This window comes from Vipera ursinii (assembly GCF_947247035.1).
Source record: "Vipera ursinii genome assembly, chromosome: 8".
NCBI lineage: Eukaryota > Metazoa > Chordata > Lepidosauria > Squamata > Viperidae > Vipera > Vipera ursinii.
Window position 1 is genome coordinate 24,510,785 of NC_139519.1, and position 24,481 is coordinate 24,535,265.

Below are 24,481 nucleotides of genomic sequence, written 5' to 3' on the forward strand. Positions count from 1 at the left end.
AATTGATTATCAAGATGATTATGTCCATGGCAGGTTTTTTTAAAAAAATTAATGGGAAACCTAAACTTTCCAAATCATAATCTGTGTTCATTTGCCAGTTGACAAACACAGGTAACCCTTGACTTTGATCACACTCGGGAACAAAATTTCTGTTTCTAAGCAAAGCGGTTGTTAAATTGTGTTGCACCTAATTTTACGACCTAAAAAAATACTTCCAACAAATAATAACAAAAGAACTTTAGGATTAATTTTAGTTTTTATTAAAAATATAATATCTCAATTTTTAAAATATGCCTTAGACTAAGCCTAGATAAGGTTTAAAATGTTGACATTCTATTAGTTTTATCTAGCGTTTTCTGTTTGGCTATTGTCTAGTTTTTATATTTATTGGTAATTGGTTGAGATTAGAATTTCTTGCAAAGCTGTGGATATTTGTGTGGCTTTTCTTAGTGCAATTATTTACCCCACCAAAATTTAGATACTCTTAATTAGACACTTCCACTGATCAGTTTTCAAATATCAAGTGAGGAGAGTGAGTCAGAAATTTTATATTACAATTTCCAGCAATTCTAGTAAAATTACATCAACCATTTAAAATCTGCACTTTTTCTACCACTTGCAATCTCATTTATTTTTTACTTGGCTTTCCTTGTCAGAGAACTGGAGCGTGGAATAGCTTTGTGGATTCATCCACTTCATCCGCCAGTTCTACTTTCTTGACCACCAGTACGGTCGTAGGGCTATCTTCAGCATCCTGAAAGGCCAGGAAATAGCCACGTTCCAGAGCGGATTCAAACTTGTAAAATTGCCTGCTACCAGCCGAAAACCTTGTTTTGATGAAGATGATGTTGCTGGTGTCTCCTTCGATGTGGTGGGGAATTGTCCCTTTCTGAAATGGAGACCAAGCCCACCTTGAATCCAAATGTGGCAGGGAGGGGGGCCCAACGAGAAAGAGCACTAGCCAGAATTTCTTATCCTGCCCCCCGCCCAGGAAAGATCTCAGAGGGAGCCCAGGATTGGGCTAAAGAGCTTGTTTGATGGGAGAGAGGCTGCTTTATATTCAAATCAATTCCGTACTTCTGTTAATTTAGTTTTGTCCCAAAGGTGCTTTTTCAAAAGGCAAGTGGACTTTGGCTTTTCCTTGGAAGAAGTTTCGCTTCTCATCTAAGAAGCTCCTTCAGTTTCAGTTCAGAAGAAGCTGCTTGGATGAGGAGTGCAAGGAAAAACAAAGTCCAGTTGCCTTTTGAAAAAGCAGCTTTGGGGCAACCGTTGACCTGGAGGACTGAGAGTCTCCATAGATGTTTAATTTATGTTTTATCTTAAACTCCATCCGTGCAAGCAATTTGGACCTTTTACATTCATAGTAAAGATGGTAGAGGACAGGAAGGCCTGGAGGAACGTTGTCCATGGGGTCGCGATGGGTCAGACACAACTTCGCAACTAACAACGACAACATTCATAGTGAGTGGGTGGAGAATTCACCGCTTCTGGAGGCAGGTTGCTCCAATCAGCCAATATCCAATAATACCGTAATGGCTATTATTACTGTGAACTTTATTGACTCCATATGCACAACCACCACTAAATCGGGATCTCACCTCCAGTCTGAGAACTTTATTTGCAGAGATAGTTTGGTTAGGTTAATCCAGAATTCACAGGGTTCATGATCTGAACTCTTTAACACTAGTGAATCTGAGCTATACTTTGGAATTACCACTGACTCAATCTTAACAACATTAAAGAACATCCTTGGATAAGGTTCAGTCTGATTCGTTTTAAACTCAGGTTTTCAAGATACAGCCAAGCCATCTTAGAGCTTTTAAAGAACTGATTGTCTAAGAAACAGAATGCAGCCTCTTTCTGCCAAACCAAAGCTACGGTAGCACTGAATTTTATGGGGGGGGGGGCTTATAGCCCAGGTGCATTCTCCATTGAGGTTATCAGTGATGCAATTCAAGAAGTACAGAACTTATAAAATGGTGTTGGTTGTGGGGGGGGGCACAATGTTTGAGAAATAATTCCATGCAAATGGGATCATAAATATAACCCCTGCCTGCAGCACTTAAAACAGCTGTCTTCCCCCCCCCCCAACATCACATAGTAGTTAGTGCAGCCTTATAAGCCCAGAAAAGAGGCAGCTGTTTTAAACAATAACAGGGTGTCATGAAACTGTTTCTGAATAATTTCTGGAATGCTATACAGGCAGTCCTCGACTTACAACAGTTCATCAGTGACTGTTTCAAATTACAAGAGCACTGAAAAAAGTGACATAACCATTTTTCACATTTATGACTGCAGCATCCCCACGGTCACCTGATGAAAATCCAGACGCTTGGCAATTGACTCATCTTTATGACGGTGACGGTGTCCCGGGAGTCATGTGGTCTCCTTTTGGGACCATCAGACAAGCAACGTCCATGGGGGAAGCCAGATTCACTTAACAGCCAGGTTATTAACTTCAGAACTGCAGCAATTCACTTAACAGCTGTGGCAAGAAAGGTTGTAAAATGGGGTAAAACTCAACTGTTTTGCTAAGCAACAGAAAGTTTGGGCTCAATTGTGGTCGTAAGTCGAGAACGATCTGTATAGCCCTAGAGTTTTTATTTTTAAAACAATTTTATAGCAATGACTGTAGGCAGCGTCAGGTGGTAAAGCCAACAATAATTACAACAACTATCCAGATAAAGATTGTTTAAGGTCACAATTGACAATAGCATACCTTAAAATTCACCTTCATTTTGTTTTCTTTTTTTTCCACACACATGTAGTAAGTCTGATCGTTAAATTCCACAGTGAAGGCCACTGCCAGCCCCTTTGGCTTGGTGTCTTGGTAATTGTGGATGTCAAATTTGATTCCTGATACTGCAATAAAAGGACAAGAGGTTGGTTTTCTTCTTGTGAGGGTCTAGCAGCAGATTAGAGAACCTTAAAATTTGTTATCTCTCCTATGAGAGTCTGTAGGAAGGTTTCTTAGTACAAAAATACTCAATGCGTGCATCAGGCAATCTTAAAAGCTTGGTCCAGTTTTTGGGTTGTTTTTTTTTAATCATTTGGCTAGGAGGAGAGCTTGTTAAGTCTTGCCGTAAGTGATCTGGAAATGACTGGAAAAAGGCAAGCCATAAAATTCAACAGATGTTGTGGCTCATTTAAATATTTTTTCCAGCCTTAAAAACTGCCTTGAAACAAATGAAACAAAGAAGTTTCACCCAGGAGCCCTGCCTATTCCAATAATAAATTTTTATGGTGCATAAAAAACAATTTCGTAATTTATTATCTTTCCGTATCGCTTTTACAAAGCTATTTTCAGTCCTGATTGCAGCGACTAATCTGCAAGTTGCTTTTCCTCTTCCCAAGTTCTTTTCCTGGGGCATGAAATCAGAGAAAATACGAAAATAGAGTCCGTTCAGACATTCAGAGATGCAAAACCACTACTGTACCTTTCCGAATTTCCTGGTCTGTTCTGCGTTCAAACACTGCAGGGAAATCTTCATCTGCCGGCTGTGCTATGAGGACGTGGTTATTAGGAATTCGGAAGACTTGGGCAGATTCACATTTTCCTGACCGTCTCCAGCTGTCTGTTTCTAACACTTAGAAGAAGATGATGAATTTGAGGTCAGAGCAGGAATATATTGTGTCCTCTGGAATGTACTTACACTCTTATGTATATATACATATTATGTATGTATATAACATAATTCCTTTTTTGACTTTGAAACGAACCATATTTTAAATAAGCAGAGAAGAAGAAAGAAACTAAATATCCTTGCTGTCTTTGCCCATAACTAATGCTTTCTTTCATTTTGGCGAGTCTGTAATTTTTTATAGCGAGGCAAATAAAAATGGAGAAATGTCTTTGCAGCTCATGAAATTAAGTTAAAGATTCCCCCATTCGGTAAAATCATAGTGGAAGCAAGTGTGTAAAGTAAAAATATTGGTTTAATGTACAGATTGGGCATAGAGTCACTCAGCTTGCCCTTGGCCTCTTTCTAACAATCCTCTTGAGTTTAAAGCAGCCGTTTACACCAATGCTTTGGGGTCATGCTAAATCTAGAATGAATTTTAATTCAGTCCTGACACTTCATTGATTTGCTTTCGTTTGTTCTCGCTGTATCAATGATCCACACTAAAGGACAATCCATAGTAATAAATAATCCATACTATAATCACATTGCACCCTGATTGTTCAGGTAGATTAGTGAAATGATTGGCTCAGCCAATCTCAATGTATACATGGTTGTACTTTGACAATAAAGGTTCATTCAATTTCCGCCCCCTGCATGAATATCGCAGATAAAAGTTGATGCAGGGGGGGAAATGGCGCTGCGTATTCTATTGTTTCATGATGGACTTGATGCCTATGATACAAAGGTCTGCAAACTTGGTCACTTTAAAACTTGTGGACCTCAACTGGCTGGGGAATTCTGGGAACTGAAGTCCACAAGTCTTAAAGTGGCCACGTTTGCAGACCCCTGCTATTATGCTACCTTATGAAATAGCGATTAGAAAGAAGAGTAGCACTTTTGGAAAAAACAAACCAAGAAACAAAGCCAGCATTTCAGGAGCAGAGTAGTTGCTTACCTTGTTCTTGGTTTCAAGCACCAGGCAGGAGGAAGACAAAAGGGTGGGGGGGAGAAGGAAAGGAGACATTAAATCATGATCTGAATTCAGGCAGAGGATCATTTTGCCTTCTCTGCCCCCTGGGAGGGAGAGAGTTTTTCGTTCCAGAACCTGGAGCATTTTGCGGCCGCAGGAGGTAGTGCCCAGAGAGCTTCCTCATTCCAGGGCAGGGGCAAGCCTTCCTCCTGGCAGGCTCCGAAGGGCTCTCGTGCAGAGCCGGCCGCCTGCCTGGGTCTCCTCCAGCGGAAATCCCCCGGGAATTACCTTCGAAATAGAGATTGCCTTTTCCATCCAAATTCACCGGCAGCATCTGGATCATATTGCTGCACATCCTCGCTCTCTGGGGAAGAAGGGAGAGAGGCACGGGTTATTTCGCGCACGGCGAGGAGGAGGAGGAGGAGGAGAGGGCAGGAGCCCAGAGCTGTCCTGCTCGGCACATCTGGAGCAGCCGCTGGAGCAGCTCAAGGCCCCCCCCCTCCCCCGGCCAGGCCCGGAGAAGGTGAAGAAGAACCGGCTCGCCCGGCTGCCTCCTTCCGGCGGGCCCGGGCGAGGCTCGCCGGGCTTCCCAGCCGCTCCGGAGCCTGGCGGGGCAGGGCTCGGGGGGGGCGTCCGGGCGAGTGGCCGGGGTCGTCCCGCCGCGGGCCCCCGCCCCCCTCCCTCCCCTCCGCCGGCCCAGCAGCCCACCTGCCGGCGCGGCGCCCGAGCTGGGAGGGAGCGCGGCCGGAGCGAGGCGCGGGCGAAGCCGGAGTGCGGGCGGCCAGGAGCGCGGAGGGCGGGGAAGCGCGGGCGCCCCGCCCCAGGGCTCGCCGGCGGCTGACGGCGCGCTCCGGCCCCTGCCCGGGCGGCAGCCCCGCTCCGGGTGCGTGTCGGGCCGGGAGGGCGGCGGGCAGGTGCGGAGCGCGGCTTCCCCGAGAGGAGGCTTCGCTTCGGGGAGAGACAGGGACGGACCGGGCCCCGCCACTCGCCCCTTCCCCGCGGGGGAGCTGGCCGGGCTGGGACTCGGGAGCTCGGGCAGAGGAGGCGCTTCCTCCGGGCCGGGCGAGCGCCCCTGGGCCGCCGGAGCGGGGCAAGCGAGGGCTCGAGGCGGCGGGCTTCGCTGGGCTCCTTCCTTGGCGGGGAGGCGGCGGAGAAGGGAAGCGGGCCGGGCCGGGGCTCGCCTCGGGAGGCCGGGAGTCCAACCTGGGCATCTTGAAGCCTCGGGGGCTTCGACTCCCAGAATCTCCCAGCCGGCAAAGTCGGCAGTTGAAGTCCACCCATCTTAAGGCTGCCGAGATGCGCAGCTTTGCTCTCGGGAGAGTCCTGGGAAGGAGCCGGCAGGGAAGTCGGGGACGGGTGCTTCCTGCTGCTGCCTTCGGTCTGGGAATGGGGGGGATTGGTTGGGGCGGGGGACAAGTTGAAAGGCAGCCTTGGGGGGGGACTCTTCATCTCCACCTGGATTGACGAGAGAAGATTGAAGTGGGGGGGGGACGGTTTCCCCTCCAGGGGGAACACCTGCCTTCCAAAGCTGAGGGCTGTATTTTTAGAAGACACCCCCCCCCCGCCCCGTACGTTAGGGTCAGTGTGGGGACTGTGTGCGATGGCCTCTTTATTTGTGGAACCGCTGGTTTGCCTTTCTTGCAATGTTTGGTTTTCTATTTGTCTGAAGTCTTGGGTGTCCTTCAGAAAACAGCTTTGTCCATCTGAGTGCAGAGATGGATCAGGCCAGCGCTTGCTTAAAGTCTCCCGTGTGCTACATTTTTTGAAATCTGATGGCAGAAAGCGTGCAAGTAGAGAAAGCTTTGTTGTGCCCTCCAAAGCTTCTGTCCTTTCCATTCCTGCAAACACCATCTTCTCCAGAAGTTATCTCCAGGAGCGCAAGGACACTAGCCGCTTGAATCCCTGGTTCTGGATTTATAGCCTATAGTCTATTTTATAGCCTACTAAAACTCTTTTTTCTGACTCTGGTTGAGTAATGTCAGCAGAATCATACTTGCTTCTTTTTCTTTAAAGAATTGTGACATTTGAACCTATTTTGACTTCTGTATTTTGCTATTTCCCATTCTTCTGACACACTTCTTTCCGGGAGGGTTGTTTTGCCTCTTTTCCTGAATGCTGTGTGACCCTCTGCCACCAGTGTCCTTGTGACATAATTTGGAAATCTCCCCTAGATCTTTCCAGAAGCACCAAAACGCCAGTTGAGCCCCCACCTCTTCCCCCTTCCTTGTGGCAGGGAGGTTAATAAACCATTATCGGTCCCAGGAGCTGGTAGCAGGTGCTCACAGCTTGCTCCCTTGGTGAAATGGGACTAGGAGCCGTTGGCAGTGGCTAAGAAGAGGTCTCCTTTTGGGTGGAGATTAGGGAGGGGGGAAGAGTGGGTGGCAGGGCTGAAACACCTTGGTGCAATGGAGTGATTGCCTGTCTGGATGGATCTCCCTTCAGAGATCATTAGATCTCTCATTAGAATTTCAGGCCTGATTTGTAGCATTTTAATTAAAGGCAATAATAGCATTTTAGCATGGCATCCATGCCTCCTTTGGAACTTTAGAAAACTCAACTTTGGGCTGAAATTTTTCTGTTCAGCCAAAGCCATTTTTCTTTGGTGTTCAAAAAACAAAACAAAACCTCCAGCCTTTTCAACAATCAGGATGGAATTCTGATGTCCTTAATTAAGACTGGAAGTATTAAAGGAACAAACCCAGCTAGCGAAAGGAAGAGATGCAACATATTTTAAGGGCGTCTGTTCCTCCTCACATCTAACAAACACATCAGTGTCTTCTATTGTTTGGTGTGTTGCTTTCTGACACATTACACAAAGACACAATCTAAAATTCCCAACCCTGGGTATAAGAGCTGTGGCACCAAGCTCTTAATCAGAATAAAACCTGACTAAGAAGGGTGGTGGACTTCAACTCCCAGAATTCTTCAGCCAGCTATACTATGGTATGCTGTGGAATTCTGGGAGCTGAAGTCCACCACCCCATCTTAAAGTGCCCACGGTTGAGAAGCACAATTTGAGTGGCTGGATTTAATCATTTAATGGGATGGGAGTCGCATTTTGAGAATTAAAACCCACCAATCTAAAAGGCCGCAGCGTTGGGAAACCCTGCTTTAGAAAGACGCCCTGCCGCACCAGGTGTGCGCGCCACGTGAACGTTTCCCGCCCAAACCTCCTCCTCCTCCGCCGCCGCCCCCTCCTCCCTGCGCGAGACGCCGCTCAACCGTCGCTCCTGTGGGGCGGGGCGGCGCACGCGCACTGCTGCCGCTCATGGGCTTCAGGGCGTCGGCGGCCTCGGCGTGTCCCTCGTGAGGCGCGTTCACACGAAACGCGGCCGGGAGCGGAGGGAGGGCGTCTTCCCAGTCGATCCTTCGCCCGAAACGTGTCCTGTCGGCTTCACACGGCCGAATTCGCCTCGCAGGGGATTCCCGCGAGTCTAAAGACGACGTGGGGCGAAAGAAAGACCCTCTCGGGACCCCCCCCCTCAGCCCAGCGTGACTTGGACTGGGCTCAGCGGGGGCTGCTTGGATCCCCGGGGGAGGGGGCGATTTGAGAGACGGACCGGGAAACCCTCCAGATGTGGGTGGGACTGGGACTCCCATCATCCCCAGCCGGAGAGATTGGATCGGTGTGGGGGCGGTGAAACAAAAGAGCCCCCTCCCCCCCCCTCCCCGGGTCCTCAGGGCTGCTTTGAGGGTTTTATTTTATTATGAGGCTGTATTGTAGTGGCTTATTTGAATTTCTTTTATCTTTCTTTTCGTTGTTTTTTTTAATTTAAAGAGTGTTTTGACTCCCATAGGACTCTGGGCAGCCAACAGCTAGGAATCAAAGTCTTATTTTAAAAAGGCATAAAAGAGGACTCGTTCACAGGCTTCAAAGGGCTTCCTAAAAAAAGAGTCTGGGGAACTATATTAAAGGACAGATCTGCCCCTGCTTGGGTATGTGTGTTGCTCTGTGTTTATTTACTTACTAAATTAAATGTATATGCCACGCATCTCTCTATCCAGAGATTCACCCCCTGCCGTGCACTGGGCTGCCAGTTTTGCACAATTTTTGCCATATGGCTGCTGCTGCAAACCACCATTCCTGGCACTATGTCTGGTCTGGATGGAAGCGCCCCCCCCTGTATTTCTTAAAGATGGGTGGGTGGGTGGGTGGGAGATGTTGCCCAGCTTCCCTCTGCTAGAGGATGGTGCATTTTTGCAGCCTGCAATGGTGGTGTGAGAAACAATCGCCTCTGGTGGAATTTGACAACTATCACAGTACCATTAATGTTGCATTAATTAATTAATTAATTAAGAGTACAGATTCCTGGTCAGAAAACTAGGTTGTATAAAGTGGCAGCAAAATCAAATTTTAGCAGGCTGTCCTTGGGTGCAAGTTATTTTGTCCTCTTTTTCTGAGGCCGTGTCTCTGATTGGATCAGGAAAGCCTGATAATCTTAGGATGTGCTTAACACTCGTTTTATGTTCTGTTATCCGGTGTTCCAGAGATTTCTTTTTTCACAAATAATGACCTTGTACTTGTACAGGTAACAATGGCGACTACCCTTGTAAAGTCAGATGAAAACAAAAATAAACGTAAAAAAGAAGCAAAGGTGAGTTTCTACTAGGTAGCATCGTCATTGTTTAAACTACAGTAATTCCCTTTTCACTTGTGTTTATGTACAAAAACAAAGGTATGACTTGGCTTGGGAAATCCATGGACTACTTCGATGTTATTTTTTTTTCAACCCTTCACTGTTTTTTTCTCCCTTTTTATAGAATGAAACTTCAGGAAATGCACATTTGGATTTTTTGGAAAAAAATCTGGCTTCTGAAAGCTCCCAGAAATTTCATAAAATTGATACTTTGGAAACCATTTTAAAGGGTATTATTTTGAAAAAAAATATTAGCCATTCTTCTTGCCTACATTTACACCCAAATTTTAATGAAATAAATATTTATATTAACAGATACAGGCAAAGAAATCAATGCCCTATTATCAAAGTACGCACAAATTTTGAGGCAAGTTAATTATTTTACTTTTGACATTTAAAAATTTCTTTTTTGAACATATATTCAACTGTTGATGTATCTGATGTTTCTAAAGTTGTGTTTTAATTTTTTTTATTTACTAAAAAGGAAAAATAAATCAACTGTTTGCAAATTGTAACAAAATGCTTTCAGCTAGAAAAACAGATTTAAAATTTATTGCAAGATCTAAAGTTATTCAGTGTTTGTCTTATGAACCAACCTGTACTCTTAACTATTCATTGCAGTGGTAAAATTTGGTTAAGTTGTTTTGCCGTTTTGCCTCTCAGCAGTGTGTGCGTGGAGGAACAGTGTCTTGTAATAATGCTCAGTATATCTTTCACGTCTGCCCTGGCAATTTGGAAGACCTTGGAGCTGTTTTAGGAGATGTAGGGAGCTCCAGCTACGAACAGGAAAAGGCTCCATTGGTTAAGTGGACTGTCATAAAACGGAATTTTACCCAAAGTGTTCAAAACAATACACCAAACTCCCTACATACTGCTACAACAAATGAGCACTTCATATAAGCAAAACACCACTGTATATATCATGAATTCAGTATCTTCTACTAAAATTTTATAATTATAAGGAAATACTCTCCTGTAATATGTATTTAATAGCTTACCCTCATTGTTTAAAAATGCTTGGCAACAATTGAGAACATTGATACAAATTTTAGTTTTCTATGTAGCAGTTTTAAATATAAGTGTCTTTTCTTTTTATGAATGAAGAGAGAGAGCAACAATGGATGCTTCATATGTAGAGGAGCTTGAAGGGATCCTGAAAGAAGCTTGTTCTATAGAACATCACTTGAAGTTGAAAAGAGAGAATCTAAGACACAGTTTTGCAGCAATTGCAGGCCCTCTACAAAATGAAGAGGGTTTATCTGGCAAATGATTTAAGGCATGCGCTTGTTCTATTGTCTAGGTGGGAAAGACTTTTAACTTACATGATACTTGTACTTCCTTTTGTAGATTCGGAAAGTAGCTCACAATTTCAAAACAGTGTAACTTAAAAGGAGCATCAGTAGTTATAATTCAATTATAATTAAGATGCTGGTTTAGAACAGTTATGTAGAACTGTTTTTCTTTGGCAAGGACTATCAACCTTTTGAGCGACAGAATGGAGAAAAATCTGGTGTAATTCATTTAAAGCATGTCATTGCCATTGAGGGAGATAATACCGCGAACTTGACTTATTTTGACAGATATCCAAACTACATTGCACTCATTTGAATATCATTTGCATAGGAAAAAAGTTATGTGGTTGAGTCATAATGAAATCTTGGCATACAAATCTTTAATTTTGGCTGGGTTGTATGTGTTATACTTTGGTAATCTTATATATAAGACTAAAAATGTGTTTTCACTAAATAGTTTTAAAAAGTGATGTTTTTCTTTCCTTATATTATTTTCTTTTTCCCTTATCAAAAAAATACATTTTATAATGTTGGTGACTTTAGCAAATGAAAATAAAATAGAAAGGAAGAAAATAATCGCAATAATGTTCTTGTTTTACTTGTGCATAATAGATCTTGTCCCAAAATAAAATCATGATGTTAATCTTCAGGAATGGGAGAATTACTTTATACATATGTATAAGTATTATGATTAAACTGTTCGTTCTGTTTTCCACCTCCAATACAGTGCCCTTGTTTTTCATTGCTTTTGAACATCTAGCTGCTACTTTTCTTTCCATAATCTGCTTTCATGTGTTAGTGGGTTAGGATTGACCATTATTTAAGCTTAAACCTGCAATATCTGATCAGAAGAATTTAGGATGCTTGAAACATCAGGTGAGAAGCCCCCTCGGCTTCTTTTGAGCAATAATCCAAGTCTCACCTCGTGCACCCAGAGGTGGATCAAAACAAACAGAAAGTTTTATCTTCCAATATAAACACATCTTCCAAAGCATTGCTTAATATTTGCCTGGTCCTCATCCAAACACTGTTCATACTTCTGCTTGTAGGAAAATGGTTAAGTTTGAAGGAGGTAGGGTACTTTTAGGATTGTACCAGAATAATTGAAACATTATTTCTTTGGACCTGCAGCAAGATAGGAACAATACAAAATCATGGAGATATTGTTTGTGTGCGCACAGGATGTAAATCACCCTAGACCCTGTGCACAAAGAAGACTGGCTGAAACAAATTTTAATTACCAATATTTAGCAGCTACAGCAGACAAGAAAAGCGGCTGAAGGGCAGTCCTTAGGATATGATGCCTTTAATTTGGTAAAATGTATGCTGCCTTGATCTTCTGAAGACAGTATAAATCTAGCAGAACAATTTTTGCCCTTAGTTGATTAATGCCCCTCGTGTGGTAATACCGAGGTTTCACTGTAATAAAACATGGAGAAGAACAGAAGGTCCAGGGAAAGTTTAGGAAGAATTAAAAAAATGAATGTGGGCAAGAAGAACTAACTAACTAGCAGAGAATAAGCCCTGGGCAAGAGGAGATGGAGACCGCAACCTGGTAGACCTCAAAACAACATTTTTCTCCTCCAGGCATTGTTTTTACATGCTGTGCTTGCCTGGAGGAACGTGTTTCCCACTTCAGAAGCAAACTACTATAAGAAGGGCTTTGATTTTCCTGGCTGGAAGGACAGATGTTCCCTGGCTTAGGATAGTAGACAAAAATAGCAGATGGGTGGCATTCAAGAACTCTCACCCCCACTGACTGAGCCAGTTATGCTGTGGATTTGTTCAAAAGCTACATCAAAGTGCCAACTAGCTGACTGCACTTTAGTGCCTGGACACACCCAGCCTGGATGGTTAATAATTGGATATATATAAATTCAATAGATCATGGTGAACTATGAAACAAACAGAGATGGTGTCTTAATCATGTTAAGTCATGCAATTTAGGTCTACTATAATTCTGTGTCTCCTCCCCTGAAAAGTGATTTGTCCACGCTTGACGTGAGGTCTGTGTCCGCCTGTTTCTGCCGCCTTGTCGTCTCATTCAGTCCTGAAAGGGGGAGGGAGATTTTGTTGTGAAACGTTGCACTAAGCCAAGAGATATTTCATCACTGCCCTGCGCCTCTTGTGTCAAAGAGCAGCTTTTTGGCGCTCTCTGACTTGCAGTCTCTGGCTATTTGCAGCTTGCTTTTTTCTCCCAGCTCAGCATTGTGAAAATGCTTTTCCTCCTTATTTCTTTCACTGCCTTCCTGCTTCAGAAGGTGATTCTCGCTCTTGTGTCTTTGCTCCAATATATCCCAGGTAAGACCGTTTTTCTTCCAATCTTCTGCTAATGGCAATAAAAAAAAAGCTCTGAGCCATGTAAGATTCAGAGAGATCCACAGAGATCTCGTTGGGGTTCCTCCTTTAGGAAGCAGGTACTGAGGATTAAGGCTAAAGACAGATTGGTTTTGAATTGTGACGATTCGTGCAATCTTGTGAACAACAGGCAAGTAATCAACATTCTTTCCCTCTGGCTGGGTTTTTATTTTTTCACTTCCCAATTGATTTGACAGTCTTGGAATTAACTTTTTTCAGCATCAGCCAAGAAAAGGAGATGTAAATCAGGAATGTCGTCTCCATAGCCAGACTGATATGCAAGAATGATAGATTTTGCACTGAGGAAATTGCCCAAACTATGAAACACTCAGTTTCATTGCTTTTCCCAGTAGACAAATACCAGCATATGTGTCATTCTATCAGGATGGAGTGCGTGTATGAATTCAGCTAAGCTTGTCTGTTGGAATAAGCACAAGAAGGCTTGAGAAGGCTCTTAAGTTGTAAATGAACTCTTGTAAATCGAGGAGTACCTGTATTGCCATCCAGAAATGGCAGAGAAGGCAAAGCTTGGCAGGCACAGAATTATTACAACAGTCTGGGGCAGAGGTAGGCAACCTTGGCTCTTTTATGACTCGTGGACTTCAATTCCCAGAATTCCTGAGCCAGCCATGCTGAGGGGAAAGGGAGAGATTTCCCAGCTGAGCCAGGCTGGCTCAGGAATTCTGGGAGCTGAAGTCCACGAGTCATAAAAGAGCCAAGGTTGCCTAGCCCTGGTCTGGGGAAGGAGTCCCTTCTCTGTGCACAGAGCTGCTCCCCAGAGGGACCCACAGTTCCCTCACATCCATTTCTAAATGTCCATTGCATCAGACCAGAGAGGGAGGGAGGGAGGTGGCAGAATTACCTAGGACGGGGGTGTCAAACTCAATTTCATTGAGGGCCACATCAGCATTGTGGTTGCCCTCAGGGGGCCGGGTGGGCATGACCTACTGGATGGGCGTGGCTAGAGTGCGTATGGCCTATTGGGTGGGCGTGGCCAGCTCTACCTCGTTCGCATCAAGGGTGCCTATGGGGGCCCGGGCAGGAGGGGGACAGATCTGGGGGTCTCTGGCAGAAGGAGGGTCTCTGGGCCAGGGCCAAGGCAGCGGGGGCCGTTCCCTCACTGTTTCCAGGATGGCTTTGCGGGCCGCATGAAAACACTTTGCGGGCCGGATCTGGCCCCTGGGCCTTGTGTTTGACATGTCTGACCTAGGAGGCTCCCTCGAGGCTTGGCTGAAATGGAGAGAGCTTTGAAGTGGTCAAAAAACAGGCAGGACGCTTGTTGGGCCAGGACAGGTTGCATAGGCCTGTGTGACCATTAACCTCCTCGATTGCACTGACCTGCCCTATTTCAATGACAGTGTGTGAGAGCCAGGCTGTACTACTACTACTACTACTACTACTACTACTACTACTACTACTACTACTTATTTATTTATTTAAATGGGAGAAGAGATATTTCATCATGGTAGTGACCCCAAAAGCAGTATTAAACAATGGTGGCTTGATTTTTTATTTAAATTTCAGCCTTTGGCAGAGACTTATCATTTGAACTCCTTGTGTATTTGGATCCCCAAACCTCTCTCTTTCCTCCCTGGTCAACCCACTAAAGTAAAAGAATTAGCACAAACCCCTTTGTGGACCCAAAAGGGCAGGAAGGGATTTCTCATGTGTGTGTGTGGTGTGTGTGTGTGTGTGTGTGTGCAGTAGGGTAGTGGAGAGAAGCCCTCATGGGGAGATGATGGGGCACAATGTACCATTTCCAGTGCATGCATGTGTGCCTTCTGATACATTACTGAATATTTTTATTTTATTTTATTTTAATTCCATTTATATCCCGCCCTTCTCCGAAGACTCAGGGTGGCTTACAAGCTTAGCAGTACACAATGCATAATCTCAATCAGCATTGCTAACACATGTGCTGCCCTGTTTCCTTTATTTCAGTTTTCCCCTTATACTGTGCATGCTTCAATTAATACACAGGAAGTTTAGTTTTCTAGTTTTGAGACATCTTTGCTTTTTTTCATTGCACTGTAGTTGAACCCAACCCCAAATCTGTTCTTCAAGGTATGTTCAACCTGCAAGCTGAGAATTTGAAAATATTTCAGGGAAATCTACCTCAATAACCATGATCAGAAGCATCCTTTTTTCCTCTTACTTAGCCGATTCCTAAAGATGCAGTTGGCCTGTGTGCATAATATGAAGCGGTGACTTCAGGATTCCACCCGGGATATTAACCCCGTTCTCTTTGCTAACTGCTGGTTTCTCTCTGCAGGGATAAGAAATCTGGTGTCCAAGCAGCAGGTTCCAGTTATTTATAGCCACAAGAAGGGCTTAGAATGCATCTCGGCATTATTCTCCACCGTAGAAGAAACACCTCAAGCAATCCCAATAAAGCTTCAAGGGCAGATTCCCAAATGGCTGAAAGGGAAGCTAGTGAGGAACGGGCCAGGAAAATTTGAATTTGGACCAGATAAGTACGCCTTTTTCTATTGCTATGGATGCTGCTGTCTGCTCTGCTAAGGATTAAAAAGCCAGCAGATAATTTTGTTCTGGTCTGCAGTCTTGATCAACCTTCTCCATTCATATTCTTCAATAATTCTACCTATCATTTTTGTCTTAGGAAGAATACCTGAGTGATAATACAGACTTTTTTTTTATTTAAGGGAGATCTAATGACAACAGAGGACTTGGAAAAAGCTGAATTAGTGATACATTTTTAAGGGGTGTCTTCTTTAGAAATATGTTTTAACAATTTAGAAATAATACCTTTGCAAGAATTACAGTCTTTAAAATTTGCTGTACACTTTGTGTGCAGCTGTATACTGAAATGGGAATTTCCTGGTCATCTAAGAAACTGAGTGGATGCTTGGAATAGGTAGGATAAGCTTTGCACAAAACTTTCTCCTCTAATCTGGATTTGTCTTCTCCAAATGAAGGTATAACCACTGGTTTGATGGCATGGCACTTATGCATAAGTTTGAAATTGAGGATGGGGTGGTGAAGTACAGCAGCAAATTTCTCCGGAGTGATTGTTACCTGACCAATAGCAAAAACAACCGAATCATGATGTCTGAATTTGGCACCTTGGCCATACCAGATCCTTGCAAGAACGTTTTTGAGCGCTTCATGTCAAAGTTTGACTTGCCAAGTAGGTATCTTTCTTGGATCAGTTTCGCTCATATTTTGCATCTGCATCAGTTTCAGTAAGGAAATGCTGAAGGCAGTCCACCAAATTTCTCTTGTAAGAAATGGGGAGTGAAGGGTAAGAAAACCTCTGGACAAAGCTGGAGGTGATATTCAGTTTGTCTTCCAATTCTGTCCTTGGCACATTTAACTTTGAATCAGAAATCAACTTTAAGGCATTATGCCATTTTCTGTAGGAGAAGAGTGGCAGAACAGACTAAGATCATTTGTGACTATGTAAAGTCTCTAGGCTGGTTCCTCTTTTGACTCCACCCCCATTTCGGCCACTCCTTCTCCTACACTTTCAGTTTTTTGATCCTGGCAACTTGGTGAGAATGGAAATATTTTCTGTATTAAATTTATGACACTCCAATGAGGTGAATTTTATATTGCAGAAGAGACAGACAACTGCCTTGTGAATTTTGTAGTCATCAAAGGTGACTATTTTGTCAGCACAGAGGGCAGTCAAATGCACAAAGTGGATCTGGACACGCTTGAATCAAAGGAGAAGGTAAAGGAACAGAGCAGGCTACCTGGCATTGGGTTAGCCTATCTCACCATCTCATCTGCTACTACTTAAATCTGGATTGACAGGCAGTTTTTCAGGAGCTCTGGAGGTGCTGCAGATTCAATCAGGATCTTCTACAGAAGATCTACTGGTCATGCCCATCCCACAAAACAGCTTTCAGATTCAGAAACAGGACCTAAACTTGAGATCAGCTTCCCCCACCTGGCTCTGTCCAGATGTGGTGATGACACCTCTCAGCTGGTGTGGGAATTCTGAGGGCTTCAGTTCTATCTGGAAGTAAGATGACTTGCTATTTTTGTCCTTGCAGGTGAACTGGAAAAATTACATTGCAGTGAATGGAGCCACAGCCCACCCACACTATGATCCAGATGGAACAGTCTACAACATGGGCCTCTCTTATGGAACACACGGTAAGACCAGATTCAAAGACAAACAGACATATCTCACTAGCATTTTAATGTCTGGAATTAAATACTCATCTCAGTGTGTAGCTTTGACTTCATTGGTGAGTACTGCCTCCATTTCTCCCAATCCAGGCCTTCTTGGCTTTTTACTCCAAACTGACAGTTGCTTAACAGACACATCAAAAATCTCAGTCAATTCAAAGATGACCTAAGTATTTTTTCAATGTGTGGGTGCATAGGTTTTTAGTTAGATGTTACAGCCCTTTTGACTGGATCAGAGGACCTGGAAAACGTCTGATGGATTATAAATCTGAATTTTACACTGGAGTGAAGATGAAGTGGCTGTGGATTTATCCCCTTCCAAACTTTTAATAGGTGCTGCCCATATCTCATTTCCAAATTCAATTATTGTTCATAGGAAGCATTGTTTATAGCACAAGACACGGCAGTCAAGGTGAGCCAATTCTGCAATCCATCTGCAGCTGATTAGCTGGAATCACAGTTCCAAAGAGCTGGTCTTTCTCTCTTACAGGCTTCAACTATAACATCATCCGTGTTCCTCCCCAGAAGTCTCAGCCTAGTGACTCCAGCCTGCAAGGCGCAGAAGTGCTGTGCACCATTGAACCAGAGGACAGAATGAAACCATCCTATTATCACAGTTTTGGTGAGAAGACAATCCTCCTTTTAAGTAGGCCATTCCCATCTTTATTGGAAATGCCAGAAAGAGGCGGCTGGAGTTGTGAAAGTGGAAAGATTAAAAGTGGGCCAATAATTTGGGATGCTGCTGCTGTGATCTATCACACTGCCTGAATAAAATCAAGTAGAACAGGAAATGTAATATGAAAGATTAAATTAATGAAATTCATTGCTCCAAGCCACAAATGATCCACCAGAGCAGTTCATATAAAACAATGTAACATCCTTTGCTAGCTGGTGGCTATAATAAATTGAAATTGAAATCATGCCCTGAGAGATGCTTTAAAACAGTATCAGTAAAACTAGGAAGTTGAAGAAAAGTTGTTGGCTCCTAGCTGTATCCAATCACTGGCTTTCCATTGGAAGCTGGAAGGGGGATTGCGTAAACGAAGCATGGCAATACCTTTTTTAAAAAAATGGTTGATAAAAAGGAAGCGTGCCAATTCCTAAGTAGGTGGTGTAGCAGCACCCTCAGGCATTATATTTGATTCACAGAGTGTTAAATGGGATGATGTGAAATTATTGGCCGTTACGTTGGATAATCTGAAATTGTTTTGGCAACAAAGGAGGACGCTGGCAGGTGGAAAGATTGGAAAAGTCCAGGTAACTAGATGGAAGAACAGAATCATGAAAAGAAGTGCCCCAACTCTTTTCTTCTTCTCTTTCTAGGAATGAGTGAAAACTATGTGATTTTTATTGAGCAGCCCGTCCAGATAAAGTTGTGGGAAATCATTACAGCCAATTTTTGGGGGAAATCCGTTCTGGATGGACTGAGTTGGGAACCTCAGCTAAACACCCGCTTTTATGTCATGAACAAGCACACGGGGCAGGTGAGTCAGCGGTTTGGCTGGATCTGGTGACTTCCTGGTATGTCTTCTCTGGGCTCTGCAGGAGCAGGCAGATGAGACTGTTGCTCTTCTCATCCTGGCTGGTGGAAGGTATCCATGAGCAAAACAAAGTTTTCCCCAGATTGTTTTGGGGTGGCAGCTCCCAGAATTCCTCTATGGTATTGGCCAGAGTGGCTGAGAAGGGTGGGAGAGTTGAGGTCCAGAGATCTTTGGAGAACATCAGATTAAGAAAGATTACATCAGGAAAGATCACTTCTAAACCTCTTTGATTTGCCCATTAAAATCCATTCAAGCATCACCCTGATATATAAGCAAAGAATTTTAAGAAGTTGTGCCCAGGACCAATTTTGGGGGTGTCACCGAAGGGCAGGAATTCACCCTCATGTCTTTTCCTCTTGTTGCAGACCTTACCCTTGCAATATCATAGCAAGGCCTTCTGCTTTTTCCATCATATCAACGCCTTTGAGGACCAGGGCTGCATCGTCCTGGATCTCTGCTGTTTCGATGATGGGAAAGTTTTTGACATTTACCGACTGCAGAACCTCCACAAGGCTGGGGAAGCCCTTGACCAGGTACTGCTGCTCTGCTTGTGGGCACTGAAAGGGAACTTCATATTGTAGTCTAGCTTGGCATCTCCCAGGGGTGTTGGAACGTGGTGCTCCAGCCCCAGACAAGGGAGGAATTCTGAGGGGAAGGAATCAGACAGACAGGAGGTGGAGATGTTCTCTTGACTCTTGGTCGTCCTGCTCTTCATCCTTGTGGTGTGATCACAGAGTGTGGATTTGTTTCTCTGCGCAATGACTTCTTTTTGTTGTCTCGGCAGACCTACAACATACTCCCGAAACCGTTTCCACGGCGCTTTGTTCTTCCCATCACGGTGAGCTCCAAGGCATCTGTGGGGCAGAATCTTAACCCTTTGTCCTACACATTGGCAGAAGCTGTGAAGGAGACGGATGGGAAGGTAGGTAATTTGTGCATGCATCTGTCTCTCTCTCTCTCTGTAATGTAGATAGAATGAAAGCATTCCGTTTTTCTTGTCATCCTTTGGAAATCTCACCATCCTGCAAACAGCAGCTAGACTTGGGAAAAATAGTGGGAGTTACATAAATGGGATCATTTTTCCAAAGACTAACTACCAAAGAAAATTAAGCTATGGAGAACTTGGCTCAAAGGTATCATGGGTTGAAGCTTAAAACTCATCAAAAGGCGACCCTAGATCTAGGACATTTACAAAGGAAGAGCCTCGTGCGAGGTAGAGCTCATTTCATACTCATGAGAAAGTTAAGAACTGACATCCGGAATTTGGAAGTCGATCACTGCCTCCCTGCTCAGGGTAAACTTGCTTGCCTCCAAGAGACTCCCCTCCTTGCTATTACGACCATCACAGCAATGCTCACAGTCACGTGATCAGAGTTTGGATGCTTTACAATGATTGTAGCATCTCAGGGTCCTGTGATGGTCCTTTGTAACCTTCCCAGCCAGTTTCCGACGAGCAAGGTCAATATGGGAAGCAGGACTCCCTTAAAAACCACTTTGCTTAACGGTGGAAATTCTGGCGCCAAATGTGGCTGCACGCTGAGGTCCACCTGTGCTCTTCAAGTGGCAGGGCCTCAAAACATAAAAGCGTTGAGTGGCAGGAAAGTTCCTGGAGAAACTCAGCAAGGCCAAATAGTAGACAGATAAGGATTCCACAATGTGATTGGTTCCGTGTTGACTTGTCTAGATCTGGTGCACACCTGAAAATCTACATAACGAGGACCTCAAAGAAGCAGGAGGAGTGGAATTCCCTCAGATCAATTATGCACATTACTGTGGGAAAAAATATCGTTATTTCTACGGCTGCAGCTTCGGTCATCTCATTGGAGACTCCCTGATCAAGGTTGATACAGAAACCAAGGAGATGAAGGTGAGAAGGTGGGGGCAAGTGATCTTCTTCTGTTGTTACTGGTGTGGTGGCAGTGGTGGGATTCAAATCTGTGTGGATGCCACTTCCGGAAGTCCATTTTGGGCTTGGGCAACAAAAAGGTAGCTACTGGTTCTGTCCAAGTGGTGCAAACTGGCTGAATCCCATCACTGTGTGGTGGGGATGGAGTTCCACCTCGAAAGCTCACGAGAAGAAACCTCTTCTGTGCCTTTTGCTTTGCCCACCAGACGTGGCGCGAGAAAGGGATGTATCCTTCAGAGCCCATATTTGTGCCAGAACCTGGTTCTTCAGCAGAAGACAAGGGACTGATCCTCTCTGTGGTGCTCACACCCAAGCAGGTACGTTAGGCCTCACTGCAGAGGTCAAGACCTGCTCTGAATATCCCTTTCAGATTCCTGAAAATGGATTTCTCATGCTTTCTACTGAACGCTGCAGGCATTTGGGCCTTCAAAATGCTAGGTGGTCTTTCTGGGACTCCTCTGTATCTTTATGGCTTACTTTTCTTTCCCAGACCCCCACAAGAGCAGAGAAAATAGATACTTTGCATAGGGAGGCAGCACTGAAGAACTCTTATCCATTAAAAAAAAATTATTTCTCTTTATTTCAGAATCAAGGTAGCTTCCTTCTTGTTCTGGATGCGGAGAATTTTGCCGAGCTGGGCCGCACTGAAATCCCTGTCCAGATTCCTTACGGTTTCCATGGTGCCTTTGTTCCCAACAAAAATGCCACCAGCTAAAACGGGTGATTCAGGATCTGCTCCGGGATGCCTAAAATGCTGTGGACAAATTACTTCCTCTAAATGTGCTTTAAATTCCTAGGCTACCCAATCATGCTCTACTTTGATTCACAGAGAAATAACCACTTTTCTAATTTAAGTCAAGTTTTTTAATTCAAAGCAAGACGTTCAAGATTATAGCAATAAGCAGCTAGACTTATATGCCACTTCACAGTGCTTTACAGTCCTAAGCGGTTTACAGAGTCAGCATATTTTCCCTCAATCTGGGTTCTCATTTTATCGACCTCGGAAGGATGGAAGGCTGATTCAGCCTTGAGCCGGTCAGTATCGAACTGCTGGCAGTGGGCAGAATTAGCCTGCAATACCGCATTCTAACCACTGTGCCACCAGGGGTCTGTATTATGATGCAGTGGGAAGAGATAAATATTGCCCACATATATGAGCTTTTTTAATTTAAAAAAGAGGCTTTGCCCTACACGTTATAAATTCTTTGTCTGTGTCCTTAATTTTTCTATTGACTTAATTTGTGGGGGAATGTAGTCTGGATTCCCAGGAGAGAGAGACTGCATCCCAGAGAGCAAAGAGGCAGTGGAGCTTGGAAAGTTTGGCAGAGTGTTAAACAGCCCCTCAGCAATTACCAGAGTTTATCTGCAGTTATGCAGATAGATGCTCTAGTCTGGCCAGAGTCTGTTGATAAGTGAATACTAATAAAATACTCAAATCACTCTTGAGTAATTCCACCTGCCATTCTTGGTCCTTGTGTCCTATTAGGTTTGAACTTTGTACATATCTGGCTCAGAGCCCTTCAGACACTGTTGAGCAACGTTGGCAATCGTATCGTACATATTTTTTCTTTGTACCTGGGGCATCTCAGCTCATTAACCCTAGACTCAATTCAAGCTGTAGCCAACTCACCCTTGAGGTCCCACCTTCTCAAAATTCCTTGAACCCACCTCTCTGTGAGAGGGGCTGTCCTTCATTTTTGGAGAAGCACCACTTTTCTCAATCCCCATGTTTGGGCTGTCCATCTAAGGGCAGAGAGACCCCATCAGCATGCAGTGGACCTCCACTTGCAAAGGCTTCCCTGGCCTTCCCATCACAGATAGGCAGGGCTTCTGATGTAGGCTACAGAGAACTTGATGACCTAACTCCAACCGACAATCCCAATTCTTTTTCCCCCAGGAGATGTCATAAATAAGCACCTTGACTTCATCTTCTCCCTTATCTGCCCAAGCTTCTGAGATATACTAAAACAGCTGCTCTTAACCAGGACCGGGCTCAGGATATGCAATAAACAGTCCCACCCACAACTACCGATGGCAAAGGCAAGAGTAGCAAGGTGAGACATTTCTCCAACCTAGAACTAAGGGAGAAACTTCCTGACAGTTAGAACAATTAACCAGTGAAACAACCTGCCTCCAGAAGCTGTGAATGCTCCAACACTGGAAATTTTAAAGAAGAGACTGGACAGCCATTTGTCTGAAATGGTATAGTTTCCTGCCTGAGCAGAGGGTTGGACTAGAAGACCTCCAGGATCCCTTCATAATAATAATAATAATAATAATAATAATAATAATAATAATAATAATAATAATAATAATAATAAAAAAATCAAAGGTTGGGAAGTAGTTGCCAACCAGCACATGGGAAGCACAAGTGGTGATCATTCAGGCTGCTCAACAGCATCAAATCCTCTGATCAGAAAGGGCCTTGAGGGCGGAATATAAATGAATCATAATGGAACAATGAGGACGTCAGGAAGTTCTAAACATGTTTGGATTGATAATTAAGCTTGATTCCTGAGAACACGGCTCAATTAAATGCAATTTGCCCTAGAATTCTCTTCCTCCCCCAGCCACTGCATCCATCCAATGAGGGTTTGGAAACAAACACTCTTCTGTGCAGAAAGTCCTCTCCAGTGCCAAGAATGTTCTGGCACAGGCCAAGAATCCAATCTTAAACTGATTAGCACTTCAGAGGTTGAGATACTCTGGGAAGGAGGCCATTTCTTGGGCCAAGATCTTTCTGACCTTGTGAGAAGCTTGAGGAGGCGGCAATCAAAGGTCTCGGAAAGTGTGGATTAAGGAAGGTTGGGGACCATCTATGGCAGGGGTCTCCAACCTTGGCAACTTAACATTTGTGAACTCCAACTCCCAGGATTCTTCAGTCAGCATGGGAGTTGAAGTCCACAAGTTGCCAAGGTTGGAGAGACTGGGGCATTTTTGAAGCTTTCCAGCCAAGTGGGCTCCATGTCCGAGGGCAACTTCCCCAGGGCATCTTAATGCAGTTCACCACCAGATGAAAAAAGGGACGGGGTGGTGTCTTCAGGGCTCCTAAGGCACCTGAGTTGTCCAGTCTGGAGACTTAAGGGGAGAGACCACGAGAATTCCAGACCCCACGAAGGAGGTCAGGAATTGTTTTTCATGGCGGCATAAAATAGGAGCAGAACCAGCTGGGGTAAATTGCAGCTGCCAAGTTTTCATTTAAGTGTAACAGAAGACTTCCTGGTGGGAAGACCCCTTCAACTATTCTAGGGCAATATTTCTCCACCTTGGCAAGGTGACAATGTCTCGTCTTCAACTCCTAGAACTGGATCCTAGAATTCTGAACTCTGGGCAGCTCCCAATTGAAAATGAGCACAGCACACAAAGCCCTATTAAAAGCCCATTAACAACATTGAAAGAACAAAAAAAAAAACGTGGCCCAGAGTCAAACTTCCCAGGGCAATCTCATCTTATCCCAGTGCTGCGTTTGCATTTACACTAATTCTGTGTTTGCATTTACACTAATTGCCAGAGGAAGGAATCCCCAAGGGAGCAAAGAGGTGTCCAGCAGGAGGAAGGTGCCAGGGACAGTAAGGGGTCCAAAGCCCCCAGCTTGTAAACTGTTTAAAGTCTAGTCCAGGAGTAGGGAACCTCGGCTCTTTTATGACTCATGGACTTCAGCTCCCAGAATTCCTGAGTCAGCATAGTTGTCTCAGGAATTCTGGGAGTTGAAGTCCATGAGACATAAAAGAGCCGAGGTTGCCTATCCCTGGGCTAGATCAGGTGTAGGCAACCTCGGCTCTTTTATGACTCATGGACTTCAACTCCCAGAATTCCTGAGTCAGCATAGCTGACTCAGGAATTCTGGGAGTTGAAGTCCATGAGTCATAAAAGAGCCGAGGTTGCCTACCCCTGGTCTAGTCAGTTTCACGCCCTGCCTGTTAACTTGCCAGCGGGGCTTTGTCGGGAAGCTCACTTAGATGCCCTATTCAAAACCCCGGGCAACAGGTCACTTTT

The 24,481-nt window shown here is 44.4% G+C and overlaps 2 protein-coding genes and 1 long non-coding RNA gene across 3 annotated transcripts; 2 read left to right on the plus strand and 1 right to left on the minus strand.

The window, feature by feature from the left end:
• Positions 1-83: 83 nt before the first annotated feature.
• On the minus strand, positions 84-5,373 carry IL18 (interleukin 18). The gene is made up of 5 exons (XM_083368853.1): positions 5,302-5,373; positions 4,882-4,957; positions 3,438-3,587; positions 2,720-2,862; positions 84-889 (listed from the first exon to the last, which is right to left on the minus strand). The coding sequence occupies exons 2-5, from the start codon at positions 4,946-4,948 to the stop codon at positions 653-655; spliced, it is 597 nt and encodes a 198-aa protein (XP_083224979.1). The 5' UTR covers positions 4,949-4,957; positions 5,302-5,373; the 3' UTR covers positions 84-652.
• A 2,237-nt stretch (positions 5,374-7,610) lies between these two features.
• On the plus strand, positions 7,611-11,238 carry LOC310643940. Its single transcript, XR_014493192.1, has 4 exons — positions 7,611-8,529; positions 9,123-9,188; positions 9,355-9,601; positions 10,339-11,238. It is a non-coding gene; the product is annotated as an uncharacterized lncRNA (long non-coding RNA).
• A 1,347-nt stretch (positions 11,239-12,585) lies between these two features.
• On the plus strand, positions 12,586-21,945 carry BCO2 (beta-carotene oxygenase 2). Its single transcript, XM_083368279.1, has 12 exons — positions 12,586-12,823; positions 15,153-15,354; positions 15,817-16,028; positions 16,459-16,574; positions 16,900-17,002; positions 17,529-17,660; positions 18,362-18,522; positions 18,945-19,112; positions 19,364-19,501; positions 20,264-20,446; positions 20,692-20,802; positions 21,072-21,945. Exons 1-12 carry the CDS (start codon positions 12,739-12,741, stop codon positions 21,198-21,200), a joined length of 1,740 nt encoding a protein of 579 aa, XP_083224405.1. The 5' UTR covers positions 12,586-12,738; the 3' UTR covers positions 21,201-21,945.
• The last annotated feature ends 2,536 nt before the right edge of the window (positions 21,946-24,481 follow it).